Source organism: Spinacia oleracea, chromosome 2, assembly GCF_020520425.1.
Source record: "Spinacia oleracea cultivar Varoflay chromosome 2, BTI_SOV_V1, whole genome shotgun sequence".
NCBI classification, from domain to species: Eukaryota; Viridiplantae; Streptophyta; class Magnoliopsida; order Caryophyllales; family Amaranthaceae; genus Spinacia; species Spinacia oleracea.
Genome location: NC_079488.1, coordinates 99874025 through 99894341, shown reverse-complemented (window position 1 = coordinate 99894341; position 20317 = coordinate 99874025). Strand labels below are relative to the sequence as shown.

General features: G+C 33.4%; 3 protein-coding genes and 1 long non-coding RNA gene across 4 annotated transcripts; 2 read left to right on the top strand and 2 right to left on the bottom strand.

Moving 5' to 3' along the window:
- Positions 1-1634: 1634 nt before the first annotated feature.
- On the top strand, positions 1635-5458 carry LOC110802831 (protein FAR1-RELATED SEQUENCE 5-like). The gene is made up of 6 exons (XM_056836249.1): positions 1635-1824; positions 2262-2720; positions 3291-3802; positions 4088-4646; positions 4996-5392; positions 5434-5458. The coding sequence occupies exons 1-6, from the start codon at positions 1635-1637 to the stop codon at positions 5456-5458; spliced, it is 2142 nt and encodes a 713-aa protein (XP_056692227.1).
- Positions 5459-5484: 26 nt separating this feature from the next.
- LOC130467128 (uncharacterized) lies at positions 5485-6243 on the top strand. Its single transcript, XR_008927288.1, has 2 exons — positions 5485-5526; positions 5821-6243. It is a non-coding gene; the product is annotated as an uncharacterized lncRNA (long non-coding RNA).
- A 1116-nt stretch (positions 6244-7359) lies between these two features.
- Positions 7360-14695, bottom strand: LOC110802833 (uncharacterized). Its single transcript, XM_056837470.1, has 7 exons — positions 13994-14695; positions 12701-13084; positions 11000-11960; positions 9185-9307; positions 8405-8542; positions 8118-8309; positions 7360-7975 (listed from the first exon to the last, which is right to left on the bottom strand). The coding sequence occupies exons 2-7, from the start codon at positions 13060-13062 to the stop codon at positions 7475-7477; spliced, it is 2277 nt and encodes a 758-aa protein (XP_056693448.1). The 5' UTR covers positions 13063-13084; positions 13994-14695; the 3' UTR covers positions 7360-7474.
- Positions 14696-14833: 138 nt separating this feature from the next.
- On the bottom strand, positions 14834-20257 carry LOC110802834 (uncharacterized). Its single transcript, XM_022008297.2, has 2 exons — positions 19931-20257; positions 14834-15370 (listed from the first exon to the last, which is right to left on the bottom strand). Exon 1 carries the CDS (start codon positions 20132-20134, stop codon positions 19934-19936), a length of 201 nt encoding a protein of 66 aa, XP_021863989.1. The 5' UTR covers positions 20135-20257; the 3' UTR covers positions 14834-15370; positions 19931-19933.
- Positions 20258-20317: the final 60 nt, after the last annotated feature.

The following is a 20317-nucleotide window of genomic DNA, read 5'->3' as shown; positions in this document are numbered from 1 at the left end:
ATTTATGTCCATGAACAAACTTGTCTATTTATGTTTATAATAAAAAAATTCCAAACATAATTGTTTTACTATAGATAAAAACCGTGTTTTGACTTTTAACATCCAAAAAAATATCATAGAATACAAATATATTTTTATTTAAATTGCTAAATTAGTGCATATTCAAAGTAATATTTTCAAATGGTTAAACTCTAAAGCGCAAACCTAGTTAATGAAGTTAGCTCGATTAAAATAAACGAGACATTGACGAACAAAAAATCTCTTAAATTAAATGAACATGGCAATACTCAGCTCGACTCGGCTAGGCTTGTTTGCACCCCTACATGTCAGTTCGGTTGAAGACGGTTTCTTGCCTTAAAGCCCCCTAGGCCCATACTCTTCTAATTTAAGCTAGTACAATGAATTGATCATCCGATTAAACGTAGAATATGGAGTAGTATTTTCTAGAAAGTTGTTGTTTACATAATCGTTTCCTCATTTGGTGGTGTGGAAATCCAAGCTAATCATTTATAGAATATAGTGTTAGGGTGTCGAACTCCAACCTAATCTGAAACTCGTTCACCACAAGCTCGACTAAGTCTATTATGTGTACGCATGCATATTCCGAAGGAAACAACAAAGGATAAAGTGATTTGGAATATGTCTGAAAATGGTGAAGCATCTGGTCTACACATGCAACTTAATTTCTTAGAGGTCAAAAGGTATGAGGGGATCATAACAGTCAAAATCAACGTTTCGGCCTGGAGTAGGCTGTGGAGAATGAAAATCCTTCTGAAATGGAAGGTTTTTATTTGGAAGATAATCAACAAAGCCCTTGCTTTAAATGTCAATCTCAATAAGCCAAGGGTGATGGACTGATGGTTGATAAGAAGTGTCACTTATGCGGGAAAATGGTTGATGAGTTGGTTGACTTGGTCTAGCGTGTTTGTTCTTGCTGTCAAAAAAAAAAAAAAAAAAAAACTCTGTAATTGTTAAAAATTTGTAGAGAATTATTGTTATAATGTCGTGGATTCGTGGTCTACTTGTCAGTTGTGAGCAACAAATCAAATGTATAGTCATGATCTTGATTCTATGCTACTCTAAAGACCAAAACTCTGGTCAATTAGGATCCCTCAGCTCCATAAGCAATTGCATATCAAAAAAATGTTTAAGCTTGTTATCGTCCATTTTATTTAAACTTAGCATACGCGACAAGTAACGAGCGTAAATTTGTATGGCATTACATGACAACCTTAGACCATCTTGTTCTATTAGTCGAACAAAAGGTCTTGTGTGCAACAGGTGCACATTAATATTAATGTGCACCAAGTTGTCACACATGTGAATTAAATGAACATAAACGCGCGCACAAAATCACGGAAAGAAAGAAAGAAAAATCACGCAAAGAAAGAAAGAAAGAGGAGAGAGAAAACGCAGCCAGCAAAATCGCAGAAAAGGAGAGAGAAAACGCCCCGTAAAATCGCAAAAAGAGAAGGAAGGAAGAAGGAAGAAGGACGCAGACATTGAAATCGAAACTGAAGAAGAGGAACGCAATCGAAATCGAGATAAAAAACGATCGACATTGAAATCCAAACTGAAAAGAAGGAAGAAGAACGCAATCGAAATCGAGATCGAAATTGTGAAATCAATCTCTAATGGAAAACCTAATTAGGAGTGTGATTCAATCCACTCAAAGAATTCAAGTTCCTGTTGAACCTGATATTCAAGATGCAACAATGGAGGACGTTCTCAACAATTGCATCGAAAATAATGCTTTGGCACAGGAACGTGAAGAAGAGGAGGCAATGGAAGCTGAAGAACAACATATTATTTCTGGTTCTGAAGGTATGAATAATTAATTATATGTTTGAAGTTAAAGTTATGGTTATAAATGTAAAAGTTAGGGATATTCCTGTTAAAGTTAGGTAAATATGTTGGTTTGGCTGAAGTATTGGTGTTTGAAAAAGATACAGATATCAAAGTTAAAGTTTAGGTATTCAGAGTAAAAGCTAAGTAAGTAAAATGTAAAGTTATAGTTATGCATAAAAGTTATGCATAAAAGTTAGACTTATTGTTGTAAAAGTTACAGTTTTATGCGTAAAAATTAGGCTTGTTTTAGTAAAAGTTAGCCTTGTTTTAGTAAAAGTTAAAGTTCTATGCATAGAAGTAAAACTTGTTTTAGTAAATGTTGGCCTTGTTTTAATAAAAGTTATAGTATTATGCGTAAAAGTTAGGGTTTAATAATAAAAAAAATTGCTGATTTTTGGTAATTGCAATAACAGAACCGGATCAAGATATTGTTGGAACACTGATGGGATACACTGCTGAAACAGTGGAGGAACTTCTAGGTTTCTACGAAAAACATGCTAGTGAGGTTGGGTTTTCCATAAGGAAAGGAAACACGAGATTCAAAGTTGGGACAAGAATCGTGCTTGAAAAGACATATGTTTGTTCAGCAGTAGGAGTAACAAACAATGGAAAGAACAAAAAGAAAAAAGTGCAAACAGTTGTTCCTGTGGTGCCCAAAAAAGAGAGAAAACCAAGGCAAGTTTCGATCACGAGAACTCAATGTAGGGCTTGCTTGAGAGTGAAAATGAATTCTGAAGGCAGATATGAGGTTGTTAATCATGTGATAATGCACAACCATGATTTAACTAGAAGTCAATGGCACTACTTGCATAGATCTGAAAGGCAAATAACGGAAGAGAAGAGGGAGGCAATTGAAACTATGCAAAAATCTGGTAATAGTTACATTTTGATAGTTAAACTTTTATGTTCTGTGTAAAAGTTATTGTTTTGATACTCATCCTTTTGTTACTGCAATCACCTTCTAAGATGAAAAAAGTTGGAAATATAAAAGTCACACTCATCTCAGTTAAAGTTAAGCTTTTTAAAGTAAAAGTTAGGTTAGAATAAAATGAGAACTGTCTTTAACTTTGACAACAATTTCCTTAACTTTAACCTACATAACCACAACTTTAACACAAAAATTAACTATAAGGTGTTAAAGTTAAGTTAATGACAATTAAAGTTTTAGAAGTTAAAGTTAAGCTTTTTAAAGTAAAAGTTAGGTAAGAGTAGAATGAAGACTGTTTTTGACTTTGACAATGATTTCCTTAACTTTAACCTAAATAACAACAACTTTAACAAAGAAAATTAACTATAAGGTGTTAAAGTTAAGTTATTGACAATTAAAGTTTTAAAAGTTAAAGTTAGCCTTTTTGTACTAAAAGTCAGGTCTGAAGAAGTAAAAGTTAAACATTTTGCCGAAACTATTATTTTATTTACATTCTTTTATGCTGAACTGACAGGTCTGTCATCCACGGCTTCCTTTAACTACATGGCAATTGAAGCTGGAGGTGAAGAAAATTTGGGACACTCGAAGAAAGACCATCTAAATTACTGCACGAGGTTAAAAATGAAGCAAATAGAAGGAGGTGATGCACAAGCAGTAACTGACATAATGTATTTAGAGCTTGAAGGTGACCCAAACTTCTTTTTTAGATTTAGATTGGATGAAAAAGGTAAATTGAGGAGTTTGTTTTGGAGGGACTCTATGATGATGGAAGACTATGGAATTTTTGGAGATATAGTGGTTTTTGACACGACGTATAGAACAAACAGGTATAACCTAATTTGTGCTCCAATAGTTGGAATAAACAACCACTGGAACAATTGCATGTTTGGTTGTGCATTCATAGGAGATGAAAAGATTGAGTCGTTTGTGTGGCTTCTACAAACTTTCAAAAAGTCAATGGGGGGAAAAAGTCCAATATCAATCTTTACAGATCAAGATGCAGCAATGAACAATGCCATCAATCAGGTAAAAATCCAAGATTTATCCTTTTCAGAGCCCTTAACTTTAACTTCATATTCCTCAACTTTAAGTTCATAGTCCTTAACTCTAACTTCCAAATCTTTAACTTTAAGTTCAGAATCCTTACCCTTAAATTTAGAAATCTTAACTTTAATTTTAGAATCCTAAAGTTTAAATTTAGAATACTTATCCTTAACTTTAACTTTAACTTTATAATTCTTAACTTTAATTTCAATTTTCTTAACTTTAACTTCAAAAATCTCAACTTTTAACATTGAGTTGTATATGCAGGTCTTTCCAGATTCAAGACACAGATTATGTGTATGGCATTTGCATCAGAATGCTATTACCAGATTTGGGGCATTGAAACGAGATCCAACTTTTAAGAAGACATTCAACTATTGCTTGTATAAGTGTGTCACAGTAGTTGAATTTGAAACCAATTGGAGATCAATGCTGCAACAATATGAGCTGATAGGGGAAGAGTGGTTTACAAATGTATACGATTTGAGAGAAAAATGGTGCCCTGCGCTAAGCAAAGACTTCTTTTCAGCTGGGATTTTGTCTTCACAACGAAGTGAAAGCACTAATCACGCCATCGGATTTAGAGCAAACAGAACAACCAGTTTAACTGATTTCTATAGATTGTTCAAAGGTACAATACAACGTTGGAGAAGTACAGAAAAGCAAGCTGAATTCTCTTGTAGTAAATCGGTTCCATCCTCGGCTTTACCACTATCTGGATTGTTGAAACATGCATCAGAAGTTTACACGTTGTCACTATTCAGAGACTTTGAGGAGGAATTTGGATATTCAATTGCAACAACAGCAAAATTAATTTGGAAACAAGGTAAATATCAGAATTTAAAGTTAGTCTTTTTACTGTAAAAGTTATGCCTTTTTTTAATAAAAGTTGATAAACTGAAATATAAAGTTTATTAACTTTTAATTCACCAGGGCTAACTTTTATACATATTTTCATAACTTTAAGTAAAAAGTTTAGGTTTTTTGTTTTAAAAGTTAAGATTTTGAAAAAGTTTAGGCATCTGAAGTTAAAGTTTAGAATTCTGAAGTTAAAGCTAGGTTTTTTATTTTTAAAGTTATGTAACCTGAAAAATTAAGTTTCATAACTTTAAGTACACCAGGGCTAACTTTTATATTGATTTTCCTAACTTTAAAACACGGTACTACTAATGCAGAAAATACTGAGTTCTATGCTGTGTCCATTGATGAAGAACCTTGGTCTGCACAGAGAGTAACATACATCCACGAGAGCCAAACAGTATCATGTACGTGTAAAAACTTTGAAGCTTCAGGATGGTTGTGCTACCACTGCATTAGGATATTGCACCTTCATTCGGTTAACCGGATTCCAGAACAGTACATCAAAAAGAGGTGGACAAAATCTGCCAAGTCATCAGTTTGGAACAAATTAGAAAATGAAAAACCAGAAGAGGTGCAGTACACACCTTGGCGCCAAACCATGGCTAGGAAATACTACAACCTTATCTTGAAAAGCCAATCAAATGAGGAGACAAGAACCCTTATGGAGGATGGTTATGCCGCTAGTGTGTCTCTGGTTGATGAACTTCTAGCGTCATTAAATGTTTCAAACACTGACGACGCTTCAACCACAGAAACAAGTGCAACAGCAGCACCTGAAACAAGTGCAACAGCAGCACCTAAAACAAATGCAACAGCAGCATATGAAACAAACTCAGCACCAGCAGGTAAAAGTTAATTGTTTTTTGGTTAAAGTTAAGATATTCCTTGTTAAAGTTAAGTTAGAGATGATGAAAGTCTGTCTTAACTTTAGAATAAATTTCATAACTTTAACCTACAGAACTACAACTTTAAACCAAAAAAACTATAATGTGTGAAATAAAAACAGATTGGAACTCACATTTTCTTAAAAAGGAAAATATGTAAAAGTTACAATTTTATAAGTAAAAGTTAGGGTTTTATATGTTAAAGTTTGGGTTTTATAAGTAAAAGTTATGATACAGTATGTTAAATGTTTGTAGGTACTCATGCAACAACAACAAGTGATACAAGTGTACAACAAGCAACAAGTTCTGAACCTGCAACAAACACAGCAACTGAACCTCCTATGGTATTGGATCCTGAACGTTGCACAACAAAAGGAAGGAACAAAAGACCACGAGGACCATTTGTCAAAAAGAAGAAGGGAAAAACTGCAGCGCCTCCAACAGCAGACTTTGGAACAATAACTCCAAATTTGAGATTATTTTGATTCTTTTAATGTTTTATATCAAAAATAGAATTTAATTTTTTCTTAAAGTTAAAGTTAAGGTTTATGAAGTTAAAGTTTAACATTCTGAAGTTAAAGTTTACTAGACTTGAGAACTTAGTAAAAGTTTCTTTACATTGAAAGTTTGAATATATACATTAAAATTTAGTGAAGTATAATATTTCTCTGAAGTGTATATATCTTTTAATCTGTCTTTTGTTCAAAAATGTAAAAGTTGGATTTATATATTAAAAGTCAGGCTAGATATAGTAAAAGTTGAGGTATATTTGCTTAACTTTTAGCATTAAATTAACAACTTCTAATATGTTACGTAACTTTTTCTAAACATCGCCAAAACCCATGTTACTTGGACTGACTTGGATACGTGTCCAAGTGTCTAAGATAAATTGTGAATTTTTTTTTCGGATTTAAGTTGAAAATAAAGTTTCAAAGTGCATGGATATATACTTAACGTACAATGAAGAATTGAAGTTATATACCAAAAACCAATATTATACTTAAAGTTGAGAGTTTTGTACTTAAAGTTACCCTTTTTGTAATAAAAGTTAGATAAACTAATATTAAATTTTCTTAACTATTTCAATAACAGGGCTAACTTTAATTGTGATAATCTTAACTTTAAGCATAGAATCAACAACTTTAAATACATGTTTCAGAATCCTAAACTTTAACTTTAGAACCCTCAACTTTAACTCAATTATCCTAAACTTTAAGCCTAAACTTTAACTTTAGATCCCTCAACTTTAACTCTAAAACCCTAACTTTAACTCTATAATCCTCAACTTTAACTTAATTATCCTAAACTTTAACAGCAGAATCCTAAACTTTAATTTTAGAACCTTCAACTTTAACTCTAAAACCCTAACTTTAACTCTATAATCCTCAACTTTAACTCAATTATCCTCAACTTTAACTCAGAATCCTAAATTTAACTTTGGATTCCTTAACTTTAACTTCAAATGCCTAAACTTTAACTTTTAAATCTAAGTCTTTAAGTTCAGAAACCTTAATTATAACTTCAGACTCCAAAACTTCAACTTCAGATGCTTAAACTTTAACAACAGAATCCTAAACTTTAACTTAAGAACCCTCAACTTTAACTAAATTATCCTAAACTTTTACAGAAACTGAACATTACCAAAAACCAATATTATTCTTAAAGTTGATCTTAACTATAACAATAACAGGGCTAACTTTAATTATAATATTCTTAACTTTAACCATAGAATCAACAACTTTAAAAATACATGTTTCCATGTTCTACCGAACATCACCAAAAACCAAAATTATATGCCATATATACACAAAAATGGCATTATACTCTAGAGAAATATTTTTGTGAAAATGTAAAAGTTAAGATTATTGTACTTAAAGTTTTGATGAACTTTAAAACTAATATTAAAATTTCATGCTGCAGGTTTCTTTGCCGTCCGTTTGGTAGGAGCTTGCTTCTTCTCTGGTGGTCCTACATTTTCGGGGACAGATGCATCTGCTACATTCCTTTTAAGACGTTTTCTTGAAGTAAAAGTCTTCAACGGTTGTTTGTTGCCCTCTGCCGCATTATCATTCACATCTGCCACATTGTTATTCATCTCTGCCATATTACCCTCTGGTTTCTCGTTCTCATTGGCATTCTCCTGTGCAATTTTACCCTCTGGTTTCTTGTTCTCATTGGCATTCTCCTCTGCTTTCTTTTCAACTTCCTTCTCCTTTTTGGCAGCTTCTTTCTTCAACTTCCTATCATTTGCCAATATTTGCTTCCTCCTGGTTACCACATGTGGATAGACATCTACTCGTTTGGAATTGAAATCAGCAAGTTTATTGAGAACTTCTGCCCGTTTGTCATTCATGTCAGATAACACAAGTGTGGCACATATTTCGGCACGCAGAACAATCCTTTTACGGGGCTGTATTATTTGAAAAAAAAAAAGAATAACATTATCAACATCATTTTAAATTCCAAAATAAATAAGGCTAATAAAAGTTAAGCAAATTGCTGTAAAAGTTAGGAATTTTGACTTAAAAGTTATGATTCGAAAAAATTCTAACCTCTTTTAAATCAGGACAGCTACATTTGATTCCTTCAAATGTCAACATACTAATCATTGTATAAATTCCACAATCAAGGTCAGAACCTTTTGCAGTCTTCCAATCAAACTCAATCTCCTCCATGGGGTACGTTCCAATATCACCTTCATGATTATTGCCTCTATCATCAAGGAAAGTACCCAGGAGATCACACTGAAAACAATATTAAACATATTTATTGGTTTGTAACAGAAAAAAGAAAGTTGAACCGGTAATTCAACATTCTTAAATTGACTAGAGGTAATTACCAGAGTTGTTGAAAAACTTTCCAAATCAATGATTTGAGCTTCATCATACACAAGATTGTCCACGTGTTGCATCGTTTTGGTTTTCAAATTCAACACAAATAGGAAAAAGTGGCGTTCTCGAAAAAAAGGAACAAAAACCTACAAAAACAAAACATATTGTGATGTTAATAGATACACAAAAACAAAACTTAAACTAGTGAAAGTAAACTTTAACTTCAGAATCCTAAACTTTAACATTGGATACCTTAACTTTAAGTTCAAATGCCTAAACTTTAACTTTAAAATCTTAAACTTTAAGTTCAGATACCTTAATTACAACTTCAGACTCCAAAACTTTAATTTCAGGTCTAAACTTTAACAACAGAATGCTAAACTTTAACTTTAGAACCCTCAACTTTAACTCTAAAATCCTCAACTTTAACTCTAAAATCCTCAACTTTAACTCAATTATCATAAACTTTAACTTCAGAAACCTTAACTTTAAATTTAGAATCCTTAACTTTAACTTCAGAAAAATTTAATGTTAGAAGTTGAATTTTAGGATTCTAAACTTAAAGTTAAGGTTTCTGAAGTTAAAGTTAAGGATAATTCAGTTAAAGTTGAGAATTTTAGAACCCTCAACTTTAACTCTAAAATTCTCAACTTTAACTCAATTATGGTAAACTCTAACTTCAGAAACCTTAACTTTAACTTTAGATCCTAAACTTTAACTTCATAAAACTTGACTTTAAATTTAGAATCCTTAATTTAATTTTGAGGTGATGCCAAGTAATAACTGACCAGATCAACACAGGTGATGTCAAAGCCATTGTTGTAAATATCAATCCACTCTTTCCAACAAATTAGAAGCTGATCCATAGCAGCCTCGTTAGTTGAATCTTGCCAAAGAAGTTCCAAAATTTCCTACAAGGGAAAACAAACAAATTAGTACAACACAAACATTTCCTAAAAATATGTTAACTTTTACTAAACTACTACACAATTTAAGAAACTCACACTTTGGCGGACACCAAAACAGAATTTTGAAGGCGGTGAGGCATGCTGCATTTCATTTGCATTTATCATTAATGCCCAACACTCAATAATAGACAAATAGATCTCTTGATCTTCAGCAAGTGACAACATATCCTCTCTTTGAATCATATGTACGGTATCAAACCAGACCAAAGTTTCCCTAAAAAAAAAAAGTTAAGATTTATTAAGTTAAAGTTAAACCTTTTGTACTTAAAGTTAGGACAATTAAGAGACTTACTCTGCCTTCACTACGACAGGATCATCCAGAAGGCAATAATCAGCAACTTCTTGATACAACTCGGGCAAACGTTTCATGTTCCTCTTGTAGAAACGCATGAAATGTCCGACAAGGAATGGGTCAGTGTTAACCTTTCCACATGGAATTCCAATTTTAGCCTTGCCATTAGTGAAAGAAGAGTGTATAATGGAATGATAACCGACAGTAGGCTCGTAAACTTTTAATTCTTTTGGAGCAGTTTCAGCACTTGCAATAGGTTCAACACTTGGAAGAGGTTCAACAATTGGAAGAGGTACAACCAGCTGCTCAGATAAGCTTGGCTGTACATCAACCTCCAAAGTTGCGCCTGTAGTAGAATAAATGATTCCTTATCATTTAATGTGAAAAGGTTAAAGTTTTTTTAGATATTTCTAAGTTTTGAACATATAGTAAACTGAAATAGAGTAAAGTTGCACCTTGATTGGTCTGCTGAGCTGGATCAGTGGTAGCATCAACAATACGAGGTTCTTCACACTGTACAACAGTCTTGTTAGCAGTTTCATTGACATTAATTTCATCAAGAACTCCTTGGATCTTTTTATTTGGACTATCATCTTGAGGTATAGCATTAGGTTTTCCATCACAATATATGTTCTCCAAACCTCCTGGCATAGACTGAACTGAAACTACCATCTCAGCCAATTCTTGCATCATGGCATAATACCTTGGATCCAAATCATCATCCGGCAGCGATGGAGATGAACGTCGCCTCAGTGCTGCTACAGCTTCAAGTTGTTTCAAATGAAAATTTGAAACAATTTCCAAGTTCCTCTTCATTCTCAAAAACTCCGCATGCATTTCCTTCAAGATTCGGGAAAAGTTAGACTTTTTGAATTAAAAGTTAGACTTTTGAACTTAAAAGTTAGACTACTGAAACCTAAACTTTAACTTCAGAAACCATAACTTTAAATTTCGAATCCTTAACTTTAACTTTAAAATCCTAAACTTTCAAGTTCAGAATCCTTAACTTTAACTTTAATATCCTAAACTTTAAGTTCAGAATCCTTGAAACAATTTTAGAATTCTAAACTTTAACTTTAGGATCCTTAACATTAACTTCAAAATCCTCAACTTTAACATTAAAGTCCTTAACTTTAAATACATAATCCTTAACTTTAACTTTAGAATCCCTAACTTTAACTTCAAAATCCTCAACTTTAACATCAAAGTCCTTAACTTTAAATACATAATCCATAACTTTAACTTTAGAATCTTTACCTTTAATTTTAGAATCAAATCTCAAAACTAGAATAAAAATTTTAATAAAAGAGAAATAACTATAAAAATGTTGAGAAGAAACTTACATCAGTTGAAATTGATTGAATTGCTGAATTTGACAATTGCCCATCAGGAATGACGAACCGTATATGGTTCTCATCATCGTTCACAGCATCATGCCTACCACAAATCTTGGCAAAACCTTCTTCAAAACCCAACTTTTGACAAACAAGGTAGGTCACTGTATTTAATAAACCACTGCCAAAGCAAGCTGAATCCTTTTCCAAAACAAGCCTTTCATGAATTTTAGTACCAGACCAATGCTTCATCAACGGAAGACTACAACTCTCTGCAATGCCTCTAAATTGAAGGCGATGAAAATAGACAACTTGTAAAACCCATAAACAACCACCAACGTTACCCTGGCAGCCTGAAGTTTTATGCTTCCTAATAGCCCGACAAAGTCTCTCATGGACATATCCACACCAATCAAGATTCTTTATTTCATCTACATCCTCAAGAACTTTAACTAAACCCAAATCAGCAGTCCTATTAGCTATAGGAGCTAAGAAAACAGAGAATGCAAACATCACAAATATTCGCTTGAACATTTCTCCACCTTCCACTAATTCACCCATCTTAATCTCCAACAGACGCAATGGAATGGTTGCATTTTTTTTAACTTTAAAGTAGTCTCTCCACTGATTTTTCAAACCTACATCCTTAGTCCTAGTGCTGCTATCTACAATAGGATTGTCAGAATGTAATGGGAGAAGAAACACATCATGCACATCACATGGACTAAATATGAATTCCTTTCCAGCTTCAATTTTAAACAACCAACTAACAGGATCAAAATGATCAATCAACCAGGGAAATAATGTTGTATCTAACTTAGAAGTTTGCGTAGGTAAAGATAACAACCAACCGAATCCAATTTCTGAAACAGACTTAATTTGATTTGAATTGAATGTTTCTATGACAGCTAACAAAGCAGTTGGTCTACACTGGGTAGTCAAGTTTGAAGTACTGCAACCCCCATCCAAGCTGAAAAAAAGTTAAACAGGTAAAAGTTAGACTTTTAGCAGTTAAAGTTTGGTTATTAACAGTAAAAGTTATGTTTCTGATGATGGAAGAATTTCTTAATATTTACAACAAATACCATAACTTTAACCTACATAAGTACAACTGTAATATTTAAAAGGAAAAAGTTGACTTTTAGCAGGTAAAGTTAGGAGAAAAAAGTCAAAATCCTTAACTTTATATTTAGAAATCTTGTTTGTAAGATTTGACTTTAACATCAAAATCCTCAACTTTAACTTCAAAATCCTTAACTTTAACTTCAAAATCCTCAACTTTAAGTTCAGAATCCTTAAACTTTAAATTTAGAAATCTTAACTTTAACTTTAGAATCCTAAACTTTTAATTTAGAATCCTTAACTTTAATTTCAAAATCATAAACTTTAACTTTAGGTTCCTTAACTTTAACTTTAAAATTTTTAAGTTTAACTTCAAAATTCTCAACTTTGAACTTCAAAAATCTTAACATTAACTACAAAATCCTTAACTTTAACGTCAAAATCCTCAACTTGAAGTCCAGAGTCCTTAAAACTTTAATTTCAAAATCATAAACTTTAACTTTAGGATTCTTAACTTTAACTTTAACTACAAAATTCTTAACTTTAACTACAAAAATCTCAACTTTAACTTCAGAGTCCTTAACTTTATAAAACAACTTTAACACAGAAAAGTTCAAATTGAGAAATAAAACAAATTGTAAAACTCACATCTGGACATCATTTTCAGCATCAACAGGAACATTAGCATCAACCTCAGCCTTAATCCTTGCCTTCTTCCCTTTGGTTTTTATTTCAACCAACTCACTCTTAACCATGACTCCCGGCTTCTTCTTCCCTTTGCCTGTCGGTTTAACCAAGCCAGCATTAACATCCTCGTCCTCGTCCTCGTCCCCGTTCTCATCCTGTTCCCAGTTCTCGTCCTGGTCCTCATCAGTATTAACATCCTCATCATCTTCATAAACAACATCGTCATCATCGTCATCATATTCAATATTTTCTGAATCTGGATATTGAATGTCATCATCTTCTTGTAAAATCTCCTTCACATTAACAGTTTTACTTCTCGGCATGATTCAATGATGTCAAAAATCACTGCAAAAGTTAAACTCCCATTAGATGAAAAATTTGTAAATATAAAAGTAATAGATTTAACTGTTAAAGTTAAGATATTAATAGAAAAGTTAAGTCTTAAATGATTGAAAACTGTCTTAACTTTTATGCCAATTTCCATAACTTAATTATATAAAACTATAACTTTAACACAACAAAGTACAACAGTGAAATAAAACAGACTGAAAGACTCAATTTAGTTGTAGAAAGGTAAAAACGTGAAAGTTAGACTATTACCAATTAAAGTTAAGTTATTCACAGTTAAAGTTAACTCAATTATCCTAAACTTTAAGTCAATTATCCTAAACTTTAACTACAGAATCCTCAACTTTAACATTAGAACCCTCAACTTTAACATTAGAACCCTCAACTTTAACTCTAAACCCTCAACTTTAACTCAATTACCCTAAACTTTAACTACAGAATCCTAAACTTTAACTTTAGAACCCTCAACTTTAACTCTAAAATCCTAACTTTAACTCTATAATCCTCAACTTTAACTCAATTATCCTTGCAACTTTGATACAGATTCAATGATTCACGTGCTTGCAACTTTGAATACAAATGTTCTTCACTATTAGGTGAATAACCTAAACTTATTAACAGATTTATAAACTTTAACATTTATATAACAGAAATTAAAGCACAAAATTGAAATCGCAGCAAAGAAACAAAATCGCAGCAAAGAAGCTATCTGTGCAAAGGAACAAAATCGCAGCAAAAACAAACGATCGTTGAAGAAAAACCTAAATCAATACACACAAATACAAATTCGAAGCAACACAAACAAAACGTGACATAATTGGAAGAATAATTCAAGTAGAACAACTAAAATAATTAAACCTAATTATCAAAATACGAAAAATCAAAGAAAATAGGTAGAAAACTAACCTGGATGAACTGTCGAGGTAAATGTAGCAAAATCGCGAAGAAATTGCAGAAGAAATCGCAAGAAGTTGCGGTTGAGATGCAGAAGAGAGAAATTGCAGTTGAAATCGCGAAGAAATCGCACCTGAAATCGCAGCAGAAATCGCAGAAGAGGGAGAGAGGAGAGAGAAAAGAGAGAACTGGGAAGATGATCAACTTCGCGTTTCACTTGTTTCACTTCACACGTGCCAATTATTTTGAGTTGCCTAATATGGCCTTGGTGTACAATAATTTATTGTACACCCATTTTAAACAAGATTTTGTGTTAGTCGAATTAGATAAGGTTAGGATAAAAATTCTTCTTCTTTCACATTTGAGGAAGTTATGTACAATTATTTTTCTATCCGTTGCCAAAATAAACAACATAAAATGATTTTAAAAAGGATATCACTTTCCATGATATTTTTTTTACTAGCCTAAACAATATTTAAGGCGCCGTTTGATTTGACCTAAAACATTTTCAGTGAAAAATGATTTTCCAAGGAAAAATAAAATTTCAAACTAGTTTTTGTTTGTTTGACTCTTTACAAGAAAATTAATAGAAAAAGAAAAACGGAAGAAGATGAGAGAATATTGATGAAAAGAAGGAAAAGGGAGGTAAAGAGAAAAATGGAAAAGTTTTTCCGCATTTGACCGGAGTTATGGGAATTGTTTTCCATCACAGGCCGAACAAAACAACGTAGAATGATTGAACGGAACCCTAAATCCCATTTCATTTCAGTGCTTTTTCCTAGTTCATGCATTATCGATCAGATCACATGTAAAAATTCTTACTACAACAGTCAAGTGGCGACCATGGCCATATGAAAACCTTCAAGGATTGTTTCTCTATAATACACTGGATTATGAAAATATTATCACAATGAGTCGATGACTACTACAACTCTACAAAATCAACAAGTAGTAACCATCTGGGACAAAGAAAAAGACGGTGCTACAAATTCAAACCAGTTATGTACAGGAGAACTCTTTCACAATTTATCATCATGAATTCATGACTAACTAAGAAAGAAAAAAAGTTGACAAAAGAAAGGAGTTTGACCAGTGGCTTGGAGTTCATTTTCTGGTTATCTTTCTCCTACAACTGATCTCACTGGTAGTTATTATGATGGCAAATTGTCAAAATACAAAACTACCTGCAGAAGCCGTGTTAAAATGCTTAATTGACAGATGTTCGTCAAGGCTGAAAACTTTACTGGTTTCATATTGATTTATGTTTGCTAGATGATGTTCAGGGCTGGTTCATGTCAACTCTACTACCAAAAAAACATAGATGCAGGCCCTGTAGCAACCCAAAAATCTTGCTGCCCTGCATTCTGCACGCCTCCTTGATGCACTGCACTTCAAAGGGATTCCACAAATTATGCATAGTCAATGATAGAATGAACTACAAAGGTATGCACCAACATACTCACATACATAGGATACAGGAATATTTTGATTTTATAAAAACAACAGGAAGACTGAAAAGCATGAGAAGTTTTTACAACAAAAGAATGAGTAAAAGTCCACTGGATGATTAGTGCAATTCTGCGGCGAAGGAAAGATTTTGCTGTCTGTAACATTCGTAAGGTTGACCATGATCAGGTAAGTTTGGCGTATACTTTGGAAAATACGACAATCAACAGAGGTGCAACCTTTACTACTTTTGCTCTAGAACCTGACTAGGGTTTTTTTAATTATTCCTTTTTGTTCTGCACTTTTAATGTATGTCAAAAAACAAAAAAAAACTATCATCCACTCACTCATTAACTGAACCACCATTACCCCTCCTCTCTTGGCGAAAAATACTTGGCAAGAACAGAAATAATTACATGCCACTCACTTACAACAATGCAGTCCTATTTTAGAAAACAAGCTCTCGAGTCAAGCTCCGGAAGTAGTTTCATTTTTGAAAAGCTGCTAATATAGGCTTTCAATTAATCAAAATTTACTGCTAATAGGCTTTTGATTTATCAAAATTTACCGCTAATAGGCTTCAGATTTCTACAAACTAGGCCTTCATCAACTGCCTTATTACTACCATACATCTATCCAATGTTACAAGATCATAAAAAAAATCCAGAAAGATGGACCAAATGTTCAATCAATATCACCTACATGTACTGGACTAACTGCTATCGTTTAACAAGCCTCATATAGTGTCAAAATTCCTGTATTTAGTCTCTCAAAGAGGACCTTAACCAAATTTCAACAAACTAAAATCTAGATATACTTAAGCTTCTCATGTCTGCACCTTAACCCACCCCCACCCACAAAAGGAAAAGGGGGAAGAGAAAGCAACATTATTACAGACACCACAACTCACAGCCCATTTTACAACTCAAATGCAAGATGAGAATCAGAAGCTTGCCCGGCTTTGATCCACTGCTATTGCTATAGGGATACTTGCAAGGTCCACAGTAAGAGATCACCTTTCTTCTATGACACCTTAGAACAATGACAGGCAAAATTATTCAGCTTGGATCGGTTGCACTGAGCCTCAACGAAGAGTGAAATTCCCTATTACACTGTTACAAGACTGAAATTCCCTCAAGGTGGGGTGAAACAGGTGAGCTGGTGAGGAGTAGTAAAACCTATGTACAATTGTACATGGCCCCTAGTGAGGCAGCAAGGTCATCTAAGCTTTGTACAACGCATAGTAGCTGAGGAAAACCCCAAAAGGCTGAGATGAGAAGAGACTAATAATAACTATGGCCAGCCACCTTAGGGTGTGTTCTCTTGATCTCTTCAACTTATAGGACCTGAAATTATCTGAACTGAACTTATTGGACCTTGTAACACCTTATAAGACCTTATTGAACCTTATTAGACTTTATTTAAAGTTTATTACATTTTTTTTTTGGCAAATAAGTTTATTACATTATTACTAAACTTTTAACCATTAGAATATTGATTGCAAATATTAATAAATATTAATAAAGTACTTATTATTTAGTTCTTCTATTAATAATTATGTCTTTTAATATTAGTAATACACAATATATTACCTCTAAATATTTACAGGTGGTGTAGCAAAACATTATGATTACAACTGGTAAGGAGGTTGATATTGGGTTGTGCGGGGGAGACGACAAACCTTTTCGTCCTGGAGACATGTTACTGTACTCTAGGAAGGAGGATGTGATGTGTGTGTGGATTTAACTATGTGGATTTAACTGGGTCATCGCCTCTGACACACTTTGGGATGTGTGACTTCATTCCTGGGCGTATTGTGATCGAAGCGGCGCATCGTAAGCAGGTCAAGTATCTGTGCGGCAAGTGGGTATGGTTTTTACCTTTCTCCTTTACTTCTTTGGGAGATTAGAGGCAGATACTATTGCTCTTCTTAAACGGATACAAAAGTTCTCCAAGGCTCAAGATATTGGGGCGGCGCGGGATGCAACTCATATCTTCACTAGGATCAGTTTTGGTATTGCTAAAGGAATGGGGGGATCATATAGTATCTCGGCTTCCCACTACTTTTTGTAATGCCTTGAGTTTGGTTAATATATTCTACGTCCGTTCATAATAATAACATATTAACTAATACTTACATATCATTGATAATTATTAACGTCAATCAGTAGCCACAAATTATTTTAATATAATAATATAAATATAATTTATTTAATATAACAATGCAAATAATCAGACCTTATTTAACTTATAGGATCTTAAACTTATTTAAATAAGGTCCTATAAGTTGAAGAGAACGCAACCTTTATTAGAATAAGCCTTGAATCGGTCAAGCCCCTTACGCCTTACGGTATATATGTTATTCACTTATTCTACACTAGAGTCAAAACATATTTCCTGGGCTTTTCTGCATCTGTCTAGAGAGTACTATATAAACTCTCTAGGTCGATAATCTAGTTGTACTCCTCAAGATCAATAAAAATTTACTCTCCTATGCCTATGGACGTAGATATCACATTGTTAGTGAACCATGTTAAATCTTTGTGTTCTTCGTTTACATTATTTATAATCTTTCCGCTTCCATTTTCCATTTTAACATTTTCCATTTTAACAGCCTTAATGCTACAACCAACGAACCATCCACACAAGACATAGAATCAACTTTGCACTAACTAATGATATTGATTTCTTAACTGGAGCTACATAGATGAGCATCACTTCTATCGATGAACCTTACTCCCTATGATGATACCATATTCATGCTTTTCTAATTTGAGATTCCGCACTTTCATGACAGAAATATGAAAATAAGCTCATGGTGTGTTTGGATACTAGGATATCATTTGAAATTCTGGAATTGGTGAAATTAAGTGTTTGGGAAATAAGGAAACATACCTTTCTAGAATTTGGCAAAATCCTTACTTGTTGAAAAGGCCCACATTTGTGTAATTTTAAATGACTCATTTCAGGTTTCACCTTCCTCATAAACTATTTCTAACTCATTCTCTCTCCTGCTCCCTCATCCGTCACGCCGCCACCACCAATAGATGATCAACATATCTTTTCCTCTTCCTCCTCCTCCATTGCTTGCATAGCTTAAGTCGGTTTTGAGATCGTAATCATTATTTTTGAGAATTATTGATAAAAAAATTCAGAGAGGAAAATTAGAAGACAATAGAAAGCAAACGACGGGAAGGAGAAGTAAATCCTGTGTTGATTTTTGAAGGAGAAGCCAATCCTCTTTAGTTCTATTTTTTATTTTGGGGATTTTTGGGGATTTTTGGGAATTGCTTGTTCAGTTGAAGCTATGGTGCATAAGGAGAAGATAAAGACTGCAATTTCATGGTCAAAGCTCCTCCAACAAGTATTGGAAGCCATAACCGCATGTACACCTCGAAAATTGAATAGTCGTCTACCATTTCCGAGCAATATTGGCGAGAATCCTACCACTTTCTTTGTCTTCCCCGGAATCACGTATGACAATAGAGAAAGAAAATAAGTTGCTTATTGGGGAACTACTATAGGAAATGCCCAAATGGTCACCATTTCACTTGGATAGAAATGAAACAGTTAACTTTTTATTTTAAAATTAAATTCATCTACTTCCCAAACATAGATTGTAATTATTGGTATTTTCCAAACACTTAATTTGGAATTCAATTTGAGCATTTCAAATTCTAGATTTGAATTCAACGATTTTAAATGAAATCCAAGTTACCAAACACTGCCTCACGGTATTTCCCAATTAAGAGAGCTTCTGAGATGCAAAAAAGGGGATCCTGAATTCCTGATATGAGATTCCTTTGTCTTGACTTAAAGGGTTCTAACCGGAGTCCGGAGATCTCCTTGATTATCAAATAGACACAAATTTCTCCATGGCAGTTGAATCCGAACTGCCCATGGTAGTTGAATCCTCAACCATGATGTCCTTTGGTCTCTTCTCCTTATAATCCTCCAGGCTCCAGCTTGCCACATTCCTCCTCTATGCTACTTCCCCATAAACAATAAAATTGTAACAGCTTACAACATTCTCCATCTCCTCAAGATATCTTTACTCCTAAGTTCTAAGATCAACAGGCAAGGAATTGGCCAAATCTTTAAAAGTCCGGACGATAAAAAAGATACACTTTTGCCCTAATTATACTCATGAAATCCAATTCCACATAAAGCCAAGTTAAAGAGATAGAAAAGATCACAATAAAAGCAATTACGTACCATCTACCCATCAAACCAACAAAAGAACCAGAAGTTTGATCACCTTTGTCTTGTCTCTTAATAATCCCTAAAAATAGGGGATTTTTCAAATTCATAACCCAGTTCATCATCCTAAACATCAAATGGGGTATTAACAAAATCATCAAAAAAAAAACTCAATCAAATCCAAAATTTAGCCATAACCCCACAAATTAAACACAAAACCCTTAAAACAATTCAATAAAATAAACACTTAAACATAGAAAAAAAAATATTGAAACCCTAGCTAATGAAATTAGAAGTGCTTACTCCTTAATTAGAGGGCTTGGAATGTTGCTTGAGAAGACCAGACATAGAAGCGCAATGGGTAGAGTCGTAGTTGCAATTCTCACAGCATTTCTGAAGCTTTAGAATGACATCAATACATCTTTGAGGATTGAAATTGTTCTTCGATAAACATGCTTGAATGTCACAAGCTTGTTTCTTGCATGGCTCTTTGCTTGGCTGGGTCATGCTTCCTCTCGCTCCCGAATTGATCCAATTTTAGTTTCCCCGGTTTCTTCAAGGGGCAGAAGTGCAGAACCTCCTTTTTTTTCGCTTAGTTTTTGACTCATAAGTCATAACAGAGACTTTCCGAGTTAATCTCAGTGATTGGAAAAAATGCCAATCAAATGGCATTAAATGTGGTTGACATGT

Coding starts and splice junctions, on each gene's coding strand:
- LOC110802834 (XM_022008297.2), bottom strand. CDS start 20,134: ATGACCCAGCCAAGCAAAGAGCCATGCAAGAAACAAGCTTGTGACATT.
- LOC110802833 (XM_056837470.1), bottom strand. CDS start 13,062: ATGCCGAGAAGTAAAACTGTTAATGTGAAGGAGATTTTACAAGAAGAT. Junction 11,961..12,700: donor GCTGAAAATGATGTCCAGAT/GTGAGTTTTACA, acceptor ACTTTTTTTCAG/CTTGGATGGGGGTTGCAGTA. Junction 7,976..8,117: donor GCTGTCCTGATTTAAAAGAG/GTTAGAATTTTT, acceptor CAAATAATACAG/CCCCGTAAAAGGATTGTTCT.
- LOC110802831 (XM_056836249.1), top strand. CDS start 1,635: ATGGAAAACCTAATTAGGAGTGTGATTCAATCCACTCAAAGAATTCAA. Junction 3,803..4,087: donor TGAACAATGCCATCAATCAG/GTAAAAATCCAA, acceptor TTGTATATGCAG/GTCTTTCCAGATTCAAGACA. Junction 5,393..5,433: donor CTGGTTGATGAACTTCTAGC/GTCATTAAATGT, acceptor CTTCAACCACAG/AAACAAGTGCAACAGCAGCA.